At 44.8% G+C, this 25,105-nt stretch overlaps 1 protein-coding gene across 2 annotated transcripts in view; it reads right to left on the bottom strand.

Moving 5' to 3' along the window:
- The window catches only part of SAMSN1 (SAM domain, SH3 domain and nuclear localization signals 1), a 571,601-nt gene that overhangs the window by 462,358 nt on the left and 84,138 nt on the right, over positions 1-25,105 (bottom strand). For both annotated transcript variants that reach the window (XM_069204115.1, XM_069204116.1), the window contains 2 exons: positions 2,820-2,866; positions 1,135-1,175 (listed from right to left, as the gene is read on the bottom strand). In XM_069204115.1, the coding sequence (XP_069060216.1) occupies positions 1,135-1,175; positions 2,820-2,866 (88 nt within the window). The remainder of the gene's footprint in view (positions 1-1,134; positions 1,176-2,819; positions 2,867-25,105) is intronic.

Raw genomic sequence — 25,105 nt, 5'->3', positions numbered from 1 at the left:
TGTGGAAGATTGTGAAGCTTGAACTACCTTCGCCAACTACTCGCTCCGATTCCCTGCTAAGCCCTCAATGTGTGACTGATCCGGACCAAAAAGCGAGCTGACATTATATAAGACATGGGTGTGATACAGTGTTTAATTTGTGCTTGTTGTTTCCGGTGCTGAGCACCGGCACTTATTTTTTTACGGCCGGGGCTTATTCTTCAGCTTCAAGAATTTTCTGCGAGCAAAAGACAGATATGGGAAAGACGGAGGAAGGGAAAAACGAAAAAGCGTCACAAAGGGAGAAAGAAGAAAGCTGCAAGAGTGAGCTGAAGGGGCAGGGAGTGGTTTTATATGGATTAAAGAGGACCGAGAAGGCTTCAGGATTACGCCGCTTTAGTAGTCCGTGTTCACACAATTAAATGCAGCAGCCGAGTTTTTAAGAGGAGGGCTTTGAGCACCGGCACCTTTTTATTTACAAATTAAGCACTGGTATGATAATACCAAATCATAAGGAAAAAAGGATATGTAAAGATTAACAACCGTTCTTTTGTGTTAAACCTTGAAGAGGAACTGTTTTCTTTCATTCCTCTGTTGTTCATGTGTAATATTACATTTGCAGAATTAAATTGCTAATATAACAGATTAATAACAAGCGTCACAAAATCCTTAGTTGTAAGCGGCTATGGAATAACAGGTTGCGCCTGAAGCAATCGATGTAACAAATGTCAATAAGTCATACAGATTACCTGTAATGTTGACAATATAAAACACAAATAAAAAACAATTTATAGAAAATCCTCCCAATAAGATACACTTTTCCACCTTGCTTTTTAACAAAACCAACAAAAATACCAAGGGGTTCGTGTAATTGTTGTGTTTTCTATCACATCTGACATTCCATTTCATATTAATATATCCTTGTTATGATAGTTACATAAATATTACATACAACACAAGAAGCACTGTACCTCACGGCAGCTGTTGGATGGTGCCACCACTACAGGACCGTCGTTAATATTACAAGTTCAAGGAGTCCTTTACTTCCTTCCAGGTAAAGATTTCCCATCAGCTGTAGCTTCCGGTATTAGGTAGTGCATCACCCAGTAACTAAATATAATATTTTACTGTGTACTGCCCTCCAGAGGTACTTACCAAATGCTTCATTTTCAGACATGGACTTCTGTATCATTGACCTAAATGAAAGCCACAGAGAGCACTCGTTTAGACTTTACTGATCGAAGTGAGTGTTTTGAACATCAACATGTCTTTTTGATTTGTGTGACTGTCTAATGAAGGAAAGCGAAGCAAATGTGAAGAATAGAGAGGACGTTGAGGAATGTGCCTCATCACTCTGCTCACACCTGTTCAGGGGAATCTTATCAAGCACACTAGGATTATGAAATGTAGTTTTTAATCTGATCTACTGCAGCAACATGGACACGTAAGGGAATATCTTGCTATGTGTGGCTAATTTGACTTTCTGAATCCATTTTCCTCTCATCACTATTTGCCTGCTAAAGTAGACCACATTCTGAGCGACTTGGCTGGTATTCTGCATGTCTTGCATCTTAATTTATTTACATGTACCCCCTGAGCAGCTTCTTAGATATCCTGCATATCTTCCAACTTAATTTATTTACAGGCACCCTCTTCATTATGCTTACCACCCAGACCCCTGATACCGGCTGGCACAATCATTCGCTGAAGTTATTTATTCACTTACATACTGAATAAGGTGTTTGTGAAGTGTGACCTGAACTACCAAAATGGTAGTGCAGAAATGTTTAATTAAGATCAGATGTACTACAACCAACTGGGCTAGCCAAGAGAAGCAATAACGCATAGCGTCGTTTCAACTCTTTCTTTGGCTTAAGTAGCGCTACTGTCTGTGCCACGCATCACTCTTCTACAAGAGAGCAGATTGAAAACAGGAAAACAAGATTTCATATCAAGTAAAAATAAATTTTGACTTAACATGCGTTGTTATTGTGCATTGTTGAGTTTATGGTGAACGCAACCCGCAAATAAACAGCATAACACCAAGGGTCAAATGTACGAAGCCTTTTTACAGTTGCAGATGGACCAATACACAGAACCAGCCTGTTTGCAAATGCAAAAAGGCTTTTTCTAATGTATAAAACTGAAATTGCAATTTGGTAAGATATTACTGCCTCGCAATTTGGATTTCCAATGTAATACTTATTCAGTATTTGAAAAGGGCATTTTAGTTTGTCCCTACTGAATACGGAATCTTACTGGAATTTATTGATGTTTTGCAACTAAAATGTGGTTGCAAAACATCAATATTTTACTAACAGCTCAAAAAAGGGAAACCTTCCCTTTGGGAATGTTAAATAACAGAACCCATACCTACCCCCAAAAGATTAAAATTAAACTTTATTTTTAATCTATCCCATCTTCCTTCAAGGATAACAGGCTGCATTTAAAAAAAAAGATTGCTTTATTTAAAAGCATTCACAGACATGGTGGTCTTCTGACCCCAGCAGGCCACCATCACTGTGCTGGTTATCATTCCTAATGGTTCGCAAACTAAGACCCACTGTATTAATAATAGTCATGAACTAGGTCGATTTACTACCCAGCAGCAATCGGTAGTTAAAAAAAAAAAGTGATTCACAGAAAATCCCAATTTAGAAATTGATATCCCCATTGTTATGACATCTGGCCCCAGAGCTGACTTTATTGACTCATACTGGAAGGTGCATTGCATGCCTTACCCGATTTATGTACATATAGCAGATAATAGTGCCAGGTAATTAAGGTAATCTTAAAATAAAAATAAATGCATTAGTAGAGTAACTGGAAATACAATTTACCTTTTCCATCTCTTTTTCGCGTCTGTGTGGTCAAAATCGGAAAGTTCCTTTGAAAATAAAATAAAAGGACAATAATATTTACATTATTGTTTCAGTTTCAAATGGGTCAAAAGGGACGTCCAATAAAAAGATGACCATGAGTGAGTGAAGCTTAGGTCTGTAATGCAGAAATTATTGAGAAGAATTATAACCATTATTTAATTTCATTTGCATGAGGCAATCTGAAAAGGAAATATGTTGCATATTCTGAGTTCTCAACTTTCACTATTCCAAGCATGAACAGCTCACCCATTAAAGGATTTTTCTTTGAATTCTGGGACTTGTGGGACTTGCAGTTCTGCATTTATTATGGTATGAACAAGCCCAGATTACTGGGAAATAACAAAGACCTATGAGCTGTTCTCAAACTAATTTGGAAGGTGAGACAGCATTGTATAAGTGTTAAGAGTTTGAAACTGCATTGTGCATTCTTTTAAAACTGGATTTGGGCATAGAAAAAGCAGTTTAATGGACCAAGCAACATCTTTTTAAAAGATCGTAACAACAATCGTAATGAGGATCACACAGACTTTCTTCATGCATTTTTTTATTTAATAACTAAGGTGCATTGAGCAAAAACATTACTGTCAGAAATTGACATTAGTTTGAGAAAGGGAAACCTTTAGCAGCTTGAAACATACAAATCTTGGTAGTCCAAAATTCAGATCTTGGAGAACCCTGGTAGCTATGGAACAGGCAGCAAGGTAAATTAGAAAAGAAGGGAAATTCTTAGTAAGAAAAAGGCCACTAAAGTGAGTGATAATACATAATGTGTACCAGAGAACTTTAAAAATGTCAAGGCAACAAGGTGTAAAAAAATGAATGTGCCATCGAAAATTATCAGAGTGCAATTAACTTGGACATAGGAACAATTTCACTCTGGATGAGAGTGAGGTTTGAATACAGGAAGCAAATCATCATGATCAAATATTTTACCTTTTCTCTGGAAGTCAAAGTCCTCCAGTGGGGCAAGGTCTAAGGATGAAGCTGAGGTGGGTCCTACAAAGCCAGATAGGTTGTCGGTAAGCTCTTGCTGAAGCTGCTGGTTTTGTCACTGAAAGCTCTGAGAAGAGCAAAGCTGGACTTTCTAGCCACTAAGGTTGTTTCACTGTTGGGACAGATTATCTACAAGGCCCAATGTGTTACCTTCAGACTCATTCACATTTTTAATTTTCAAAATTTTGCAATGGGGCAGGACTGGTCACTGTAGTTGGGCAGGGCTCCATGAGGCCAGATACTTTCAGTGTGAGGTGCCTCAGAACCCTTTTCAGCACAGTAAAATGCTCTGAGCTGGACAAACCCCTTTTGCTTGTCTTCCTATTTTGTGAACTGCCAGAGCAAGCCTCAGAACCTGGTCCCACTCTTCCATATGTTCAGAAAATGACTAATTCACATGTTTCTCTAATTGCTTGGAAAGTTCCTCCTGGTAACCTTTGCAGCACTTAGGTCTTCAGGGCATACATCCTGCAGCTGTGATCATCAAAACCCTCCTGGGGTCAGAATTACTTGCTCTATTTGTGTTCCTGGAGTAGGCAAAAAAGGGGCCAGCCACATGACCTGTTCAAAGCAGTTCTAAACTCTGGTTGACAGCAGAAGTCAGAAGTTCTTTAGCCTTCTTTCTTTAATCAGAGGCGTCTTCTTCAAGTGTAATACTCCCAGATCCAAGAATATTGTGAGAAGGTGTTGGTGAGTTGCCAGCCTTATCCTCTCCGCTAGCTACTAATTGGGGATTTTTCTTACCCAATCCTATTTACTTTCCTGCTCTATACCCATCTCTTTTTGCAGCATCTCCTCCTTGTCTTACTGTAAACATTCCTAAAAGTCCTAAATACAATATGGTGCACTCCTGCTAACACCACAAAAGTCTCCCACTCTCCCTAAACCACTCACATATTTTAATAATGTCTTCACCCTCTGTCAGGCCCTAAAATGGAGTTTCATCTGATGCAAGAGAGTTTACGAGGGCTTTGGGAATGAATGAGGACAGGTACTATCAGCCTCATATGAGATCCAAAAGTCAAAACAGGTAGTATGGAGGCTGCTCTTTGTTCTGCCTACTGATCTTTTGCCCATTCCATAATGCTAATCCATGCTAAGTAGCCAGTTGTTGGTAGAACTCCAGCCTTCTAGGGTCCCCTGCCCCCCATGCATAGTGTTGTCATCAATGATGTAATATCATATGTTGCAATTATATTATCAATGATATCATAGAACATGTCATGAGTGATGTAATATACATAGCAAGTAACAGTGCATAGTGAGGGTATGTGTTCTCGTTAATTTAGAGCAGAGGTTACTGTTTCTTGAGATAACTATGATGTGAATTTCAGTGATTTTGTTTGTTTAAAATGGTATGTTTTAACTTGCATTTTCATCTAACTATAATGTCCCTTTGAACTTTGTTTTTTTCAGTGAATTTCAAAGATTTTTTTTGGAACAAAAAATATGATGGGCATCATCTTGGGCGGCGTGGGGTTGGGCGCCCGACCAACTGCCACACCAGGCCGTCAGCCTTGCTGGGCCTGATGTTGGGTGCAGGACTCCTCATGGGCATGCACTGCTGACTATGTGATGTAACAATATAAAGGGTGTCATTTTAAGTAAGGGAGGTCTACTGACTTTGTCAAAGGGTCATACCAAATAAATGGAAAAAACAGGCCTTTTGTTTTTATCAAGGGGCCAGCATAACAACACTAAATAAAGCAGATTTCTTGTCTTTGTCAAATAGTCACCAATAACCATAATCAAAAGTCTATTTTATAAAATCACACATAGCAGTGTTTAATGTGATTGTCATAACATCTTTTCAAGAACTTAAAAAAAAAAAAAATATGCATGTCTTTGAGTCTTTTTTAACATTGTACAGGCCACAAACTACAGCTATAGAACCAACCAGAGGAGGTCTCAACACTCCAGCTGAAGAGCATACAGCTCCACTAAGGAGTGCTTTAATAAATATGGTAAGCTCTCCTGGGATCATGCATTCTTTTCTTTGATACAGAAGACATACTCTTTTTTTTGTTTGTTGCTGGAGTCCTGCTACACTTCCTGCAGCCCCCTACAACATTTAAAAAAAGTGCTTGCTGGTGCCCCTGCCCCTAAAGCGATGGCACCAAGACACAAAAAATATTTTTAAAAAAGCCTTTGCAGGCCATTACAGGGAATTCTCCATCAGGAGCAATGAACGTGAAATGGGGGCTACTCCACTCATTTCACATTCACCAGTTTTTTTTCAGTTTAAGAAGGAGAGCGTGCACCCTCACCCTCCCTAACCACTTAATGGCCCTGGGTACCCTATCACTGGCTCTGATTTTAGGGTTGTGTCTGGGAGAGGTCAAGAGGCCCACTGCTCACATGCAGGTGCTGGGAACCCCATCCCCAGGGCCCACCAGCAGCAGTGTCCCGGTGTAGGAAAATGCCACTGTTGGCATGGTCACCCCCCACCTTTTGCCTAGTGTTGATGCCAGCTTTTATTGGAAGTGTGCTGGGACCCTGCTAACCAGGCCCCAGCACCAGTTTTCTTTCCCTAAAACAGTACTTTTGTTTCCACAATTGGCACAGCCCTGGCACACAGTTAAGTCCCTTGTAAAAGGCACCCCTGGTACCAAGGGCCTTGTGGCCAGGGAAGATCCCTAAGGGCTGCAACATGTATTGTGCCACCCTCAGGGAGCCCTCAATCATTAAATTCACACCACTTTGCAGCTTGTGTGTGCTAGTGGGGAGAAAAGACAAAGTCGACATGGCATAGGTAAGTCACCCCCTAGCAGGCCTTATAGCCCTAAGGCTGGGAGCACTATACCACAGGTGAGGGCATAGCTGCATGAGCACTATGCCCCTACAGTGCCTAAGTCAATTCTTAGACATTGTAAGTGCAGGGTAGCCATACTGAGTATATGGTCCGGGAGTTTGTCATTACGAACTCCACAGCACCATAATGGCTACACTGAATACTGGGAGGTTTGGTATCAAACTTCTCAGCACAAAAAACCCACACTGATGCCAGTGTGGGATTTATTGAAAAATGCACACAGAGGGCATCTTAAAGATGCCCCCTGTATGTTAGCCCAACTGCTCGTGCAAGGCTGACTGGTCTGTGCCAGCCTGCCACTTCCAGACGAGTTTCTGACCACATGGGGTGAGTGCCTTTGTGCACTCTGTGGCGAGAAACAAAGCCTGTCCGGGGTGGAGGTGCTTCACATCTCACCCTGCAGGTACTATAATACCTGGTGGTGAGCCTCAAAGGATCAAGCCTGGTGCTACAGTGACCCAGGGCACTCCAGCTAGTGGAGATGCCCACCCCCCTGAGGAGCCCCCACTTTTGGTGGCAAGTCCGAGGGACAATGAGAAAAACAAGGAGGAATCACCTCTCCAACCAGGTCCACTCCTAAGGTGACCACAGCTGAAGTGACCCCCTCCTTGAGAAATCCTCCATCTTGCTTTGGAGGATTAGGACCAATAGGGATAGGGATGTGCCCCCCTCCCCAGAGGGAGTGGGCACAAGTAGGGTGTAGCCACACTCAGGGACAGTAGCCATTGGCTACTGCCCTCTGACTTAACACACCCCTAAATTTAGTATTTAGGGGCGACCCTGAACCATGCTCTTCAGATTCCTGATGACCTCAAGAAAGAAGAAGGACTGCTGAGATGAAAGCCCTGCAGAGAAGTGAAGGAGACACCAATTGACTCAGCCTCAGCCCTACTGGCCCATCTCCTACTTCGAAAAGCTGCAAGAAAAGAAGCAACGTGTTCTGCAGGACCAGTGACCCCTGAAAAGCCTCCAGGGGACTGCCTGCCTCTCTGAGTACCAAGAAACTCCTGTGGACAGCGGACCTGCCCAAAAAGAAGACCAAGAAACTAACTTTAAAGGGACTCTCATGTCACTCCAGAAGCGTGAGTCCATCTATTCTGCACCCGATGCCCCCAGCCCGTGTCCAGAGAAACCAGCTATCCAGAGAGGACCCCCAGGCGACTCCGACAACATGTCCACCCTGGGCTGACCTCTCTGCACCCCCACAATGATGCCTGCAGAGGGAGTCCTGAGGACCTCCCTGACCGTGACTGCCTGTGATGAAGATATCCAACGCCTGGAGAAGCACTGCACACGCAGCCCCCGGGCCCATGAGAAACCGACCACCGGTGCAGCAACAACCAGCAGGTGTCCCTCACCCTTGCCCAGTCGGTGGTCTGCTCTAGAGGCCCCCCTGTGCCCTGCCTGCTGTGCCTAAGTGACCCCCGGGTCCCTCCCTAGAGTTCTATTGAGAACCTGACGCCCTGTTAGTACACTGCAACTGGCCGCCTGAGACGCTGTGGGTGTAGTTTTTTTGCCTACTTTGGGCCCCTCCAGTACTCCTCCAAACCCCCCTGGTTTGCCCTCCGACAATGCAGGTACTTACCTGCAAGCAGACTGGAACCTGAGTACCCCCTGTCTCCATAGGCGCCCATGTTATTTTGGCTCCTGTTTGACCTCTGCACCCGACTGGCCCTGTGTTGCTGGTTCTGAGTGCTTGGGATTGCCTTGAACCCACAATAGTGGGTTACCTATGCCCCCGAGACTGAACCCGTAAGTGTGGTACTTACCTCAGAAACGGTACGGTACTTACCTCCCCCAGGAACTGTTGAAAATTGCACTGTTTTCTCTTTTAAAATAGCTTTTTGCCATTTTAAAGAAAACTGTGTGCAATATTGAATCTATTCAAAGTCCTAAGTATTACTATGCAAAGTACTTGTCATTTGATGTACTTACCTGCCAAATGAATCTTGTGGTTCTAAGAATAAATTAACAAAAGAATATTTTTCTGTAGTTAAGTCATTGAGTGTGTGTTTTCACTTATTGCTTGTATGTGTACAACACATGCTTAACACTACCCTCTGATGAGCCTAACTGCTCGACCACACTACCACACATAGATCATTAGTATTATCTATTATTGCCTCTGTCAAGCCTCTTGGGGAACCCCTGGACTCTGTGCACACTATATCTCATTTTGATATAGTATATACAGAGCCAGCTTCCTACACCCGTGGACTCCGTCTCTCTGGAGACTGCTGTTCCCTGTCAAGAGCAAGGACAGGGAGAATTTCAAGTCCCTGCCTGCACTAATGTAGGCAGGGAACACAAATTTCCTCCCATGTGTTGGAAGCAGAGAAAAGCTGCTCCCACTGAGCAGGAGCAAACCACTGTAGCTGGCTCATGCTGCATTGCAATGTGTGCAGGCTGGGGCCGTTGGGACCTTGTGCTCTCACTGTAGCACCTCGTGCTTGCATAGCTGTAGGCATCCCAGGTGGGCATGGGGGCACCCACACAATTTCAAAGAGTTGCAGTCTTAAGGGATGGGGTCCATGGAGCTTGCTAATTTGTCAGGAAGGAAGGCCTCATGCTTCCCTCCCTATAGAACATCACATCAACCCCAGTGGATGGAGTCTCCAGGGCCTTTTAAAGGCATAGAGAGTGGGGACCGACCCGCCCCCAATAACATTGCGCTGAATCCCTGGACACTCTCCCACCCCAGGGGGGTCATTTTAATAAAAATTGGTGATTCAGCTCTACCAACTATAAAAATAGAGTTTTTGGACCCAGGTGGTCTCCCAAAAGGCCAGGGGAACAGGGTATCCCTATAGTTTTTTAATCATTTTAATATTTTTCCTCTGGACAGGGTACGGAGTCCCCAAGCCCTGAAATGGGTGAAACCACATCTTTGGTAATGTGGTGGCAGCCAATCTGATATTATTTTGAGATTTGTCAGCTCTTCGCATTCTCCACTGTATGAAATACATAAAGATGTTTACCCAGGAGCGTTGTGAACCCCATGCTTTAGCAGCTTAAGTGAGGGTGGAGTTCTTGATGGGCCTCTTCTGTCTGCAGCTCAGCAGACAAAGTCTCATGAATAATGTGAAAGGGTGAGAGGTTGTTTGATTCAGTGAGTAAAAAGACTGATGGATAGATATATGAGTGAAAGGGAGGATGGGTGAGTGAACGGGTGGATGGATGGATGAATAAATGAGTGAAAAGATGGATGTAAGGATGGATGAGGGAAAGAATGAATGGATGGGTGAAAGGGAAGGTGGATGTTGGATGGATGAAAGTGTGGATGGATGAATAAGTGAAAGAATGGATTATGAATGAAAGGGAGGTGGATAGACGAATGAAAGGGTGAATAACTGGATGAGTGAAAGGGTGAATGGATGATGAAAAAGAATGGATGGATTAGTGAAAGGATGGGTGGGTGGAGTGAAAGGGTGGATAGATGGACATAATTAAAGGGTGAATAGATGGATGAGTAAAAAAGGATAGATGGAAGGATGAATGAAAAGATGGATGCTGGGGCGTCATGAGCCCCCACCATTAGAAACTTAGGGCCAGATGTAGCAAAATTCTGAATTGCGACCCGCAATTTGGGGGTTGCAATTCAGAATGTTGGATGGTGTCCCTGACACCATCTGCGTTTCGAAGGGGGGTCGCAAAGGCCCACCTCATGAATATTCTTAAAGGAAAACGAGATACATTACAAAAACGAAAAATTAAACGTTTTCGTTTCATTTTTTCAGAGCAGGCAGTGGTCCATAGGACTACTGCCTGCTCTGAAAAAATGTTTGCAGTGCCATTCACAACGGGGAAGGGGTCCCATTGGGACCCCTTCCCTTTAGCAAATGGGTTACCACCCACTGCAAAAGGGTGCAAACTGCGATTGGTTTGCGACCCCCTTCGCGTTCAACAAAGCAATCCTTCATTGCACTGCGACTCGCAATTAGGAAGGGAACACCCCTTCCTAATTGCGACTCGCAAACCTGTTTTGCGATTTGGTAACCAGGTTACCGAATCGCAAAATGGGTTTTGTGCATTGCAAAGTGCATTTTGCACCTCGCAAACAGCGAAATCCGCTATTTGCGACGTGCAAACTGCTTCCTACATCTGGCCCTTAGTTCCTAATGAGTCTCTTCTGCTTGCAACTTAGCAGACAAAGGGGAGTGGTGAGTAAAAGGATGGATGCATGGATGTGTGAAGGAAAGGGTGGATGGATGGGTGAGTAGAAGGGCGGATGGATGGGTAGATGGATGGATGCATGACTTAAAGGATGGTTGTAAGAATGGATGAGTGCAAGGTTGGGTGGATGAATGGAAGAATGGATGGATGAGTGAAAGAATTGATGGATGAGTGCAAGGTATTATGGTTGGATGGATGAGTGAAAGGGTGGATGGATGATGAAGGAAATGATTGATGGATAGATGGATGAAGTGAGTGAGTAAATGGATGGATGGATGAGTGAAAGGGAGGGTGGATGGATTGACAGATGGAATGAGTGAAAGTGAGGATGGACAGATGGATGGGGTGAAAGGATGGATGGATAGAGTGAAAAGGTGGACGGATGGCTGAGCAAAAGAATGGATGGATTAATGAGAAAAAGGATGGATGAGTAAAACCGCAAATGGATGGATGAAAGGGTGGATGAGTGCATGAGTGAAAGAATGGGAGTGAAAGGGAGGTTGTATGGATGTGTGAAAGAATGGATGGGTGAGTTTGTGGATGGGTAAGTAAAAGGGTAAATGAATGGATGAAAGAGTGGTTTAGTGGAGGGATGAGTGAAAGGATTGATGACTGGATGACTGAGTGAAAAGATGGATGAGTCAAAAGAAGGATGGATGGATGGAGTGAAAGGATAGATGGATAGATGAATGAATGACATGAAGGGTAGATTGATGTGTGAAAGGGTTGATGGAGAAATGGATGAAAGAGTTGATGGAGAAATGGATGAGTGAAAGGGTGGATGGATAGATAGATAGATAGATAGATAAATAGATAGATAGATAGATAGATAGATAGATAGATAGATAGATAGATAGATGATGGATGGATTGGTTTGGAGATGGATGCATAGGTCTGGATATGGATAGGCCGGCAGACAGAATGATGAAAGACTGGATGATAGAAGAAAGAATGAATGGGTGACAGAATGTAAAGGTAAAATTGTGGATATCAGCAGGTGGGTGGAAAGATGAATAGATGGATTTTTGTATGGAAGAGGCAGAAGAGATTTCTTGAGGAGGATTGTAATGACTTCCCTCATTTGTTTGGTGCCATAAAAGCTTTTGTCTAAAGTGGGGGGAGGGCATTTGAAATTTCTGGCAACTGCCTTATTTTGAACCTTCGTTTCTAGAAAACTACTGAACTGATTTAGACCTCATCACAAAACTGACACTTTCTGGAACAAGATCTAGCTTTCTGCCAACTTTGGTGTAATTCTGTTCAGCCACTTTAGCACTGTTTCTTTTTTTGTGCTAAAAGATTGCAAGGGAAAACACGTTTGGAGACCCCCCCCTCCCCCTTTTCTTGGCCCCTGCCTAATGGATCACCCCACAACTTTCCAGGAAGGAGCTGGGGTGAAAGAGACTTTTTTTTTCAAAGTTTCATCAGTCAGCGCCAAAGTTATTAGCAAAACAAAAAACTACATCCTATGGAAACGTTATCCTAACTATAAATACCCAAAGAGTGTGTGTGTGTGTGTGTGTGTGTGCGCGTGTCCACTGAAATAAACAAAGCAAAGGTTAACAAAGGTTGAAGTGAAGTTATAGTGTTACATCACTGAAAAAAGGTTAAAGTAGCGTTATAGTGAGGTGTTGAAATGAGTTTAAATCTAATGCTTAAATTGAAACAAAACTGAAATTCATCAGTTTTAATTGCTTGATCTAAATATGACTTGGGTCCTGCCATGCACTGCTCATGACCTCAAATATTACATCACTCATGAAATTTTGAATTACATTATTGCTGATGATATTTATATTGAATAAGTTAGACAGATGAGGAGATAGATAGATAGATAGATAGATAGATAGATAGATAGATAGATAGATAGATAGATAGATAGATAGATAGATAGATAGATAACTGAAAATAGTCCCTCATTCATTGCAGTGGAAAGATGGGCCAATCAGCTACAGACATAGTCTGAGAGAGGTTAACTCATTTGCATCTCCAGATCCCACTGTATGTATATCAGTATATTTTAAGAAGGTTTAGGAGAGTAGTGCTAAACTATTTGCTGATAGTTCACTGTCTTCACAGACCTAAACATGCCTCTACTTCAAGCTCCTATTTTATGGGATAAACTGCTTCCAAGGTTTCCCCAAAAATCACCTTAGTTCTTGGGAGTTGTAGTTTCACATTTAGCATCCTGGGAAAGCCACTGCATAGGACTCCTAGCCAAGTATGCAGAAAGCTCACTGTAGAAGAAAACATTACCTTTTTTCTTGCACTGAAGTCCTTCTGCTGTCTCTCAATTTAGGTTGTCTATAAATCATTGAATGGTTCATTATTACCAGATGCCCAAAGACAGCTTCCTACCATTGGCTACCCGTCCAGACAGATAAGCATGAAAGCTTGGGTCAGAGAATATGGCCCCTACCTCTCAAATGCCTTCCACCTAAATGTGAGTCTCTAAACAACTTTCTATAATTCTGAAAAGGGTTGAAATACCAGCTTTTTCACGGGAACCATGGGTTTAGCTAGAAATAGAGCTCTTGAGCACGAGCCTCTTGCCCTTCCACCTCTTCTATGTGAGTAAAAAGGCATGAAAACACTTAAAATAAGTTTTAAAATGTGCCCCTACCAGTGCCAGTGCGCTCACCCCTTCGGCCTTTCCTCTAGTGGGGTCAACTGTGACATGTGGCCTGCAGCCACTATTTGGGCTCCCAAAAAAACAGTATGTGATGCTAACCTGCGGTGGCCATGCGTAGCCGTGTGAAGCTGTTAAGAGTGTTCGAAAACAGAGAGAGCACACACGGAACAGCAGTACTTTCTGTGTACCCCTCCGCTGCGTGTCTGTTTCTTTCAGTATCTTGTGCACACATCACAAAACTGGGTTTGTTTTGCGGTGGGACCAGAAGTATTCAAGGCAGCTCCCTTTAGTTGCTGTTCATTTTTCTGAGTACTCTCAAGCTTTAAGTTTTCTTCGTAAAAGGGAAGTTCAGACGTGTAGTCTTCCATAGAACTCCATCTTGCGACAAGTCTTATAAGAGAAGTCCGTGTCATGCTGCGTAACGGTCAAATGCTGAGTTGTGTTAATGGGCACTTGACATAGCTTGCTGCGCCTGAAGGACAGTGGTTTGGACAGAACCATGACATTCATGATTACGTATGTAAAACGAAGGCCTGATAGGTAAAATATTCTGCTTTGGACAAGTTCGGCTATATAGATTGCAGCTACATTGCGCATGCAAGACTCGCGTTCTTGGTTCCAGGGCATCAAGGCATGGAGTACTGTATGTGCAAAGTTGTGACTGCATGTGTTCAGGAAATGCTTCATTCTATGTGCAATTTTAGGTCTTAAGAAAAGGGTCAAGGAGATGCTGCACTTTATCTGTAAGTCTAACCCCCATAGAAGTTCCCCAAATGCCGAATTTTATCTTCAGAAATGTGGCGTATGGGTTGAGGGAATATTTTTTTCATGTGAAGGGCTGATTTATGGATACATTCAGGGGTGTGTCGAGGTGTAAGAATCAGTAGAATGCTGCTTTTACATACACGAATCTTAATTGGATTGTTTCAGAGCATGTCATATTTGTATGCCGAGTTAGGGCTTTTATATTCAGGGTGTTTTGAAGCTTACGGACAGCAAATGGCCTCATTAGCGCCAGGCATGCAGCAACTGATGCGCAACATTGCGGCCTATATCAGAACAAAATCTCCCTTTCTGTGTCCAAATATGCTGCTGTCTGTTACTTCGCATGAAAACATTCATTCTCTCTGCCTGATGCAGTTGCCACCCCTCTCTGACAGCACTTAAACTGTAAACGTTACAAAAGCTGTAAAAATGTTCGATTAAAATACTAGTCCTTAATATATTTTCCACTGGTTTGCTTTGGACTGGGTTAATACTGTATTATGTAGAGAATCATTGGGGATAAATCTAAGTCTTTCATTAAAATATGAGTAAATGAGGGTTGGAATCCTCCAAACATGCATCACTTGAGAGTTATGCTCCTTTGAGGATCCTCACTACGACTTGGCTGGAATTTGGTTCAGAGATACACAGGGCTTGTGAAATCTACATTGCTGGTGGGTATCTCCACACCAAATTCCTACCATGGAAATCGTTTCACCAAAATGAGGAATAACTGCTTGGACTCGGATTTCCTCGGTCCTTTTAAAGCCAGTTTCCCAGAATTTGAAAAAAAATCTCATACTTTGAGCAGGTAGAAAATGTCAAAACGGTTCTGATGGAGGCTGAGGATGGAGGGCTGCAGGGCACTCTCGTGCCTTTCCAGGGGAACATTATCTGCTTCCTCTTGACTGCTACAAGTGGCAGGCAGTGTGTTTCCAGTCATGGTATTATTGGGTCTGGAGTTTTTGGACCCGCTAAATCTAGTCCCAGGGGCTCATACTTTAGACTTGTTGGATTTCACCTGGAGTTATCATCCCAGGTGAAGTACATCGACTGGTAATGATGGCCTAAAAGCGGCAGCCTTTTCTTCATTGTCTACTTTGTCATCAAAACGCCCTTTTTACACTCATTTAACCATCCCTTTTCAGCTACAAGTTTTCACCACTGCTTGCTGGATTTCCTTCACATACTCTGCAGTATAAGGGCTCCTGGAGGGACTCGTCATGTCCCTTCCACCACACCCACTTGTGCATGAAAAACAGAATCCTCTTCCCATTCCTGCGTCCCATAGACTTAAAGCACACAGAAGCCTGCAGTCATACCTGCCACACCTATTTAAGAAGGAAACACACTATGGCCCTCATTACAACCCTGGCGGTCTGTGTTAATGCGGCGGTAATACCGCCAACAGGCCGGCAGTAAAAAAATTGCATTTGGACCATGGCAGTTACCTCCATCCAAATCCGCCACTTTAACACACTCACCGCCAGGGTCTGCTGGGCAGCCTGGCGGCCGCCACAATCTCACCCTCGGGATTCCGACCCTGCCTACCGCCATGGTTTTTGTGCCAATCTTACCGCCACAAACACCATGGCGGCAGGCCCAATCAGTGCCAGGGAATCCCTTCCCTGGCACTGATAGGGGTGTCTCCCCCTCACCTCCCCCCCAGAGTCCTCCTCCACCCTCCCCCTCCCTCTCTTGCCCCCGCACATATACACACCCACACGTGCACCCATATACACACATGCACACACGCATACCCACCACCACCCATGCATGCATGCATACATACCCACACACCACAACACATACCAACATACCTTGTCATACACATGCATTCACAACACACAACGTTCACAATCACTCATCCACGCTTGCATCCTACGCGGCTCACACCTGCATGCACGCATACCAATACATACACACAATGCCCCAACATACACCCCCCATACACACAACACCCCCCTCTCCAGTCGGAGAACCCGACTTACCTGCATGCAGGGGGTCCTCTGGCTGGAGACGGTCCACGGCACTGCTGTCAGCAGCAGTGTCCTCCAGCAAAACACCGCCAGGCCATATCATTGTTCCTGATACAGTCGGCGGTGTTTTGCTGGCGTGGCGGTGCTGCTGTCAGCACTGCCGCCTTACCGCCCTTCCGCCGCCGGTAGACGGCTGGTAGCCGCGGCAGCGGTATGTTGGTGGCCGTCGCCGTGGCGGTAGGCGGTCATTACCACTAATGTTGAAATGAGGGCCTATATTTGTAGCCAGCTATTTTGATGTATCTCAAATGTTCATAAACAAAAATCAGCATAATCTTTATCAAGGTAATGGACAAATACAACCTCTCCTGTTTTGCCACAAATAACACCCTGCCAGCTTCCACAATTTTGTCTTGTACTCAGCTGCACCTTCTAAGAAATTGGGTTTCCGGTTGGAAGAGGCATCCATCCTGTCCAACGGAACCACATCCCTAGTCAGGGTCAGTCAGGTACACACCATAAATGAACTTGTGCTCACCCTTTGGTAGCTGGGCACACAACAGTCAGACTTAACTTAAAAGGCGATGTGTAAAATATTTGTGCAACACTTCAATCCGTAAAACAGTGAAAACACAACACAAAAAGACACCACGCCTGGTTAGAAACATAGAACTCAATTTTATGAGTAAAACAAAACCAAAACAACAAAAATCCAATGAGTGGAAGTCGAGATATGAATTTCTAAAGAATAAAATGCAGTATAATGCTTAAAAGCATCAAGCATCAACTGAGTCCACCTGGTCGTGCTAGACCAAGGTAAATCCAAAAGTTCAGGATGACTATGATGAAGCTTGGATCAGATACAGTCCCAGGTAAGTCCCAATGAAATGTTATCTTCTCAGAACTGAGCCAAAAGTCCCGTTCCGGAGAAGAAGTTTGCTGGGGGCAAAGAGTACATCGCTGGCGGTGGTCCGGTGGAGCAAAGAGTCGGCAGTGCATTGTGGATGGGCAAATTGGAGCCTTGCGGTCACCAGCAGTGATGCTTGTTGTGCGAAGAGATGAACTTGCTGCAGCTCATGCTGATTCTTTGAGCCAGCAGTGTGGTTCCAGTGCGAGCGGGCCCATTGACAGGTGCAAAGAGCTAGATAGCTGGTTTTCAGGAGCTATAAAACCACTTTTGAGAGCCAAGGACTGGAGGGATGCTTCTTGGGGGTCAGGAACTGGTTGAAGAAGGGTCCAAGAGTTGTAGCAGGAGGGTTGGAAGTCTTTTCTGTCCCTGAGACTTCAGAAAACAGGAGGCAAGCCAGCAAGCTATTGGAGACACTTTGGTTCTGGGATGGAAAGATGCAGGTCCAGCTCTTCCCACTCACAGGTAGGAGGGCAGCAGGTCAGCTCAGCAAAGCAGGAGTCCAGCAGAGTAGCAGCTCAGCAGAGTGGCAGTTCTGGTAGAAGCACAGCAGTCCTTCTTCCTGGCAGAGTATCCACAGGTCCAGAGGTGTACTGAGGTGTGGTGTCAGGGGTCCAATACTTATACCCAGTTGTGCCTTTAAAGTGAGGGACTCCCTTCCTGCCCTGGCTCCAGACTCACTACAGGGGGTTATTCAGCCCTTTGTGTGGGATCAGGACACAGCATATTCAGGTGTAAGAGTCAGCTCCTCCATCCCATCCTGCCTAGAATGGGCCATCAGGATATGGATGGCCCATCAGCCACACTTAAGCTCCCTGTGTATGTGATTTTTCTTGAGGGGGTGCACAGGAGAATGGCTGTCACCCACCCAGGTGTGTCTTCAGAGACAGATAGAAGACACTAGATGATTTAAAGTAAGAAAATGCCTACTTTTTAAAGTGCATTTTCAAAATTATAATTCAAAATCTGACTTCACAATACGTTGTGATTTTAGATTGTGATTCCAGAGACACCAAACTTGACAAACCTATCTCTTCCAGATTGGGAATTACATTTATAAACTGTAATAGGGCAATTTCAATATTAATTTATGGGTGAGATAGGCCTTGCGTGAAAAACGAACTTGGGAGTTTTCCCTACCAGGGCATGTAAAACATAAAAGTACATGTCCTGCATTTTAAAAACATTGCACCCTGCCCTGTGGGTCATAAAGGGCCTACCTTACGGGTGACCTGTATAAAAAGAGAAGGTTTACACCTGGCAAGAGGTTTAAGTTGCCAGGTCGACATGGCAGTGTAAACCTGCACCCACATGCTCTGCAATTGTAGGCCTTAGATATGGTTAGAGGGCTACTTAAGTGGGTGGCACAATCAGTGCTGAGGGCCCACAAGTAGTATTTCATTTACATGCCTTTAGAACATGTATTGCACTTTCCCAGGGACTTATAAGTAAATTAAATATGGCAATTCGGTATGAGCCAATATTACCATGTGTATAGGAGAGAGCACATGCACATTACCACTGATTAGCAGTGGTAAAGTGCTCAGAGTCCTAAAACCAACAAAAACAAGGTCAGAAAAAGAGGAGAAGGAAGGCTAAAAGTTTAGGGTGACCCTTTAGAGAGTTTAATTTTCCAGCACACCTGCACTTTCAATGTGCAGAGAGGACGCACTACTGCCCACACCAATGTTATACAATCATGATGCAGGAATTGGGACTGCTGCCATCTCACTATATGCCTTGCACTCTCATGATTAATGGTCAGTCATTCTCCCGCTCACCTACTACTTCACTGCTACCTCTACTCTTGTCTGCTTTTTCAAGAACCCATTTGGCAAGGCTGCCTTTAGCCTTTATCTAAATAGTACAAAGTTGGAGAACACACTCATTGCTGCTTTCTTTTGCCCAGGTCCTCCAGTCTCAGGTTACACAGTTAGGTGGTACTGCTCTCACCTCGTCCTCTGAGCAAGCAAGTAGCTCTGCCATTTTGTCAGAAAATGAAGATTCAGTGGGTGTTAGTAAGGCAGCTACTTCTTTCCCAATTGTTGAAACCCATGACTCACTGAGTGGAAATGTTACAACTTTCCAGGTTTTCCCCATTCTCCATTCTCCATACCCACCTTAGGGAACATACGCAGTGCATGTGCTAATTGCTTTAGTCCTACAGTTTGAGTCAGGCAAGGAGTCTGTGTCATAGTCTCTTGACACATTTCTGTATTTTTCTCCTTCTGGGCCCTTCTTGTGCGCAAAGGTACGTTTGTTTGCAGTATGATAATGATCTGGTGCTTCAGTGGTTCTTTCCCAAAATGGCAAGTGTATAGATTTAAGGAAAATTCTTAATGGACCCTGTTGAAACTGGCATTCCTGAATGTCAGAGTATGCGCCCTGTACAAGCATGAACCCTTACTTCTAGCTAGGTAAGCTAGATACACAGCTTGACACAGAGCAGGCAGGATTTTCTAAAGCAACAAAGTGTAAAGTATTTGTGCAACAAACACACACACACACAGTAACAAAACACCACAAAAAGACTCCACACATGTTTAGAAAAATAGAGAATATTTATTAAGTAAAACAAGAACAAAATGACAAAACTCCAATTAGTAGAAGTCAAGATATAAATTTTTAAAGATTAAACTCAAAAAGCGCTTAGAAGATACTAACGGTCAGAAGGGTACTTGAGATTGAGATGGACAGGTGCAAATACATCGTTCAGGCCGACCGTGATGGAGGTTTGTCCGGCTACAGGACCCACATAGGTCCCCCTGGTGCCTTGTATGGAGCAAGTATCAACTTCGAAGACTCGATGTGAGGAGTCGAGGAACTGCAGAGTCATTGTTGCTCCCTTAGTTGGAGCCGAAGCATTAGCGTCGAGCTACGTGGTCAATGAAGGCTTCGGCGTCAAACCCTTGTATGATGCAGGCACTGCATCGATGTTGAGCAGCCTCATCAATTGGTACAAAATCCCCAAGGCATAGATGCTGAGGTGGAAAAGATGGCAGAAACCCACTTCTGAGTCCCTGGACTGGAAGGCACACTTCAGGCAAGGGTAGGACACACGTATGGCAGGGTCTAGCAGCATCAGGAGAGTTGCAGACAGTATTTGATGCCCCTGAGGCTACAGGAGAACAGGTAGTAAGCCAGCAAGTCATTCGACTCACAACAGAGAAGCAGTTTCTCAGAACAGTCAGTCCAGGAAAATTGGCAACCCAACAGCACAGCAGTCTTTACTTCAGTAGAGGTCTTCCCAGGTCCAGTAGTGATCTGATTTGGTGGGGTCAGAGACCCAGTTCTTATACCCAAATGTGCCTTTGAAGTGGGGGTGTCTTAAAAAAAGGGTCTTTGAAGTCCACATAGATCCTTTCTTCCTAGCCTTAGCGTTAAATAACCAGTAGGGGAGTAATAAGCCCTTTTTGTGGAGATAGGCACTTCTCTATTATAGTGTAAGTGTCAGCACCCCTCCACCCCTCCTGCCCAGGAAGGCCTATCAGAATGCAGATGAGCCTTTTGACACACCAACCCTTCTTGTATTTGGGACTGTCGAGAGGGAATGCACAAAGTGTAGCTGCCACCTAACCCAAATGTGTACTGGAGACAGGCTGCAAGGTACGCAGAGGAGTAAGAGCAGAGAAATGACCATTTTCTAAAAGTGACATTTCTAAAAAAAAAACTAATGTTAAATCTGGCTTTACCAGTAAAGAAGATTTATCATTACTGTTTCAATGATATGACACATGGTATAGCTACTCATTTCTGATCAGGAATTACAGTGTGAAAGTATATTAAGGAACTCCCAATGCTGGCCTATGAGAGCAATATGTCTCACAGTATTGACAAATCACTTTGGGAGTTTTTCACTACCAGAGCATGCGAATCTTAAAAGTAAATATCCTGTCTTTTTTCTTACATAGCACCCTGCCCTAAGGGTTACTTAGGGCCTACCTTAGGGGTGACCCATATGCAATAAAAGGGGAGTGTCAGGCTTGGAAGAGATTTTAAATGCTAAGTCAAATTATCAGTGAAAACTGCACACACAGGTTCTGCAGTGGCAGGCCTGAGACATGTTTACATGGCTACTTAAATGGGTGGCACAATCAGTGCTGCAGGCCCACTAATAGCATTTAATTTACAGGCCCTGAGCATATGGGATGTCACTTTACAAGAGACTTATAAGTAAATAAAAAACGTCAGTTGTGGATACACCCATGTTTCCATGAGTAAGGGAGAAGTACATGCAGTTTAGCACGTATCAGTAGAGGTGAAATACTCAGGCCCATATTTATATTTTTTTAGCACCGCATTTGCGCCGCCTTTTGACGCAAAAACAGCGCAAACTTGCAAAATACAGTAGTATTTTGCAAGTTTGCTCCATTTTTGCAGCAAACAGTGGCATAAATGCGGCGCTAAAAAAGTATAAATATGGGCCTCAGAGTCCTAAGGCCAACAAAAAGATAAACCAAAAACTGAAGGCAAAAGGTCTGGGGGAAAACCACCCAATGGATGCCAGGTCTAAGATGGGTCCACCACCAGCTGAAAGTGGGGAGAGCTATATAGCCTCTAAAGTGTGCCATCAATAAGGCAGAACAACCTAGATAGAACATCAGCATTGCGTGGTTTACCCAAGGTCTTTGTTCTACCCTGAAGTCTATACCCTGCAGGGAAATGGACCACCTCAACAGTTTTGATTTTTGTTCCTCAGTTTCATGAGTCATATGAGGGTCTATGGCAGTCTGAATCAGGAAGTGAGTGCCAAACAGGTATGATCTGAACTTCTTGAGGGCCCAAACCAAAGCAAAAGCTTCCCTTTCTATAGCACTCCACCTCTGTTCCTGGGGAAGTAGCCTCTTAGAGTTGAAGGCTACAGTTGGTCCAGGACTTCTTCGTTGAGCTGTGATAAAACTGACACTATGCCATGCCCTAAGGCATTTGTCTGAACGATAAATTCCTTGGAGAAGTAAGGGACCTTGAGCACAGGGTCTGTGCACATGGCTTGCTTCAGGGAGTGAAATGCTTTTTGGCATGCCTCTGTCCAAATCACATTTCGGGGATGCTTCTTAGAAGTCATCCCAGTCAAGGGTGCAACAATGGAGCCATATCCCTTGACAAATCTCCTATAGTACCCAGTGAGTGCCAGGAATGCTCTGACCTCAGTCTAGGTTTTGCGGTGCTCCCAGGCCATGATACTTTTAATCTTGGTGTAGGAAACTGGCCCCTTGCTTGCAGTAACTCCCACTTTTTGCCTGATATCTGATGCTAATTTGACCGAGTGTGTGCTGACATCCTGCTAACCAGGCCCCAGCACCTGTGTTCTTTCCCTAAAACTGTACCATTGTTCTACAATTGGCAAAGCCCTGGCACACAGCTAAGTCCCTTGTAAAAGGTACCAGTGGTAAAAAGGGCCCTGTGACCAGGGAGGGTCCCTAAGGGCTGCAGCATATATTGTGCCACCGTAAGGGACCCCTCAACAAGCACATACACACTGTCAATGCACCTTGTGTGTGTTGGTAGGGAGAAAAAGGTAAAGTTGACATGGCAACTCCCTCAGGGTGCCATGGCCGCAAACCATTGCCTGTTGCTTTAGGTAAGTTACCCCTCTAGCAGGTCTTACAGCTCTAATGTAGGGTGCACTATACCACAGGCAAGGGCATAGTTGCATGAGCAATATGCCCCTACAGTGTCTAAGTCCATTCTTAGACATTATGAGTGCAGTGTGGCCATTTTAAGTACATAGGCTGGGAGTTTTTCATCATAAACTCCACAGCTCCATGATGGCTACACTGAAGTCTGAGACATTTGGTATCAAACCTGTCAGCACTATAAGCCCACACTGATGCCAGTGTTGAATTTGCTGTAAAATGCACACAGAGGACATCTTAGAGATGTCCCTTGTAATTTACCCAATCCTTTAGTGCAGGTCTGACCAGTCTGTGCAAGTCTGCCACTAAGAGACATGTTTCTGACCCCCTAGGGTGAGAGTCTTTGTGCTGTCTGTGGCCAGAAACAAAGCCTGCACTGGGTGGAGGTCCTTCACCCCCCTCCCTGCAGGAACTGTAGCACTTGGCAGTGAGCCTCAAAGGCTCAGGTCTCCTGTTACAGTACCCCAGGGCATTCCAGCTAGCGAAGATGCCTCACCCCCAGACAAAGCCCCACTTTTGGAGGCAAGGTCGGCGGGAAACTTAGGAAAATAAGGAAGAGTGACCACTTCAACTGGGACCACCCCTAAGGTGCCCAGAGCTGAAGTGACCCCCACCCTGCAGAATCCCCCACCTTGGTTTGGAGGACAGGGACCAATAGGGTTAGGTCTGGGTCCCTCTCCCCAAAGAAAGTGGACACAGGAAGGGTGTAGTTACTCTCTGGGACAGTAGGCAGACACCTGTAACACCACTACATCCAGGATTTAAGGGCCTGCCTGAGCCCAGCTCACCAGATTACTGGTTACCTCAAGAAGATGACAAGAAGAAAGAAGGACTGCTAAGCTGACCCGCAGCAGAGAAGACTGAAGACACCCACTGACTTGGCTCAAGCCCTACAGGTCTGTCTCCAGTTTCTGTAGCTCCTGCTACAAAAAGGTGATGCATCCTGCAGGACCAGCAACCTCTTAATAGCCTCAAGAGGACTGCCTGCAAGAGGACCAAGTTTTCCTGTGGACAGTAGCCCTGTCCAGAAAATTAAACTCCGACAAAGGACTCCAGAACCGCCCTGGATCCGCAAGCCCTACCCACTGTGCACCCGACGCTCACGGGCCATGTCCAGGTGGCCCAACTGGCTAGAGCTGACCCCCAGGCGGTTCTGACCTAGTGTCCATCCTGGATTAACCCCTCCTGTCCAACAAGATGACGCCTGCAGCCTAAATTCGGAGTACCCCCCCCACGAGAGAACTGGATGAAGATTCCTGATGGCAAAAGGTACCCTTGCACCCACAGCCCCCTGGCCTTGGGGAATCCAATCTCTGGTGCAGCAATGCTCAGTAGGCAGCCCTCCTTCTCATCCAGTCTGTGGTTTTCCTAAGCCGACCTTCTGAACCCAGCCTGCAGCCTACTTGTGACTTTCGGGGTCCCTACGTTCAAAAGCATTGGGAGCCTGATGCTGAGTTTGCACCCTGAACCTGGCCACCCCTGAGGGTGTATGTTTGGTGCTTACCTGTGCTCCCCCCCGGTGCTCACCTAAACCCCCCAGGTCTGCCCTCTGAAGACACAGGTACTTACCCGTGAGAAGGCCATATTCCGAGTGCCCCCAGTCTCCATAGGACTCCTTTTTAAATCCTGCATCATCTTTGACCTCTAGACCCAGCCGGCCCGTGCTGCTAGTGGCGGGTGTTTGGGGTTAACTTGAACCCCAACCTGTTGACATCCTAACTCCCAGAGATTGGAACTGTAAGTTTGTACTTACCCCAGAACCAGACTAACTTTTCCTACCCCCAAAACTGTCTATGAAAATTGCCATGTCCTCCAGGTAGGCAGCTGTGGAGGCCTCCATCAGAGCAAGGACCTGGTGAACCAACATCTGGAAGGTGGAAGGAACATTCTTTAATCCAAAGGGCATAACCCTAAACTGATAGTGTCCCTCTGGAGTGGAGAAGGCTGACTTCTCCTTGGCACCTTCTGTTAAGGCGATCTGCTAATACCCTGATGTAAGATCAGAGGTACGTATGTAGTGGGCAGCCCCTAACCTGTCAATGAACTCATCCGGCCAGGGGATGGGGTGAACATCAGTCTTTGTCACAGAGTTTAGCCCCCTATACTCCACAGAGAACTTCAATTCAGGTGTGGTGCCCGGTGGGGCAGCATTGTGTACCAGAAAAAAAGAAGTGGACCAGGGGCTACTGGAGGGTTCTATAACCCCCAACTCCAGCATCTTAGAGTCTTCACTCTTGATACGGTCTTGAAACTGTCCCTCACCTTATCTGACAACCTGTACGGTTTATTCTTGACAGGGAGGTTGTCTCCGGTGTCCACAACATGTTTATACAAGTGGGTAATTCCA

The sequence above is a fragment of the Pleurodeles waltl genome, chromosome 8 (assembly GCF_031143425.1).
Source record: "Pleurodeles waltl isolate 20211129_DDA chromosome 8, aPleWal1.hap1.20221129, whole genome shotgun sequence".
Lineage (NCBI taxonomy): Eukaryota > Metazoa > Chordata > Amphibia > Caudata > Salamandridae > Pleurodeles > Pleurodeles waltl.
This window is presented reverse-complemented; position numbering and strand designations above follow the sequence as displayed.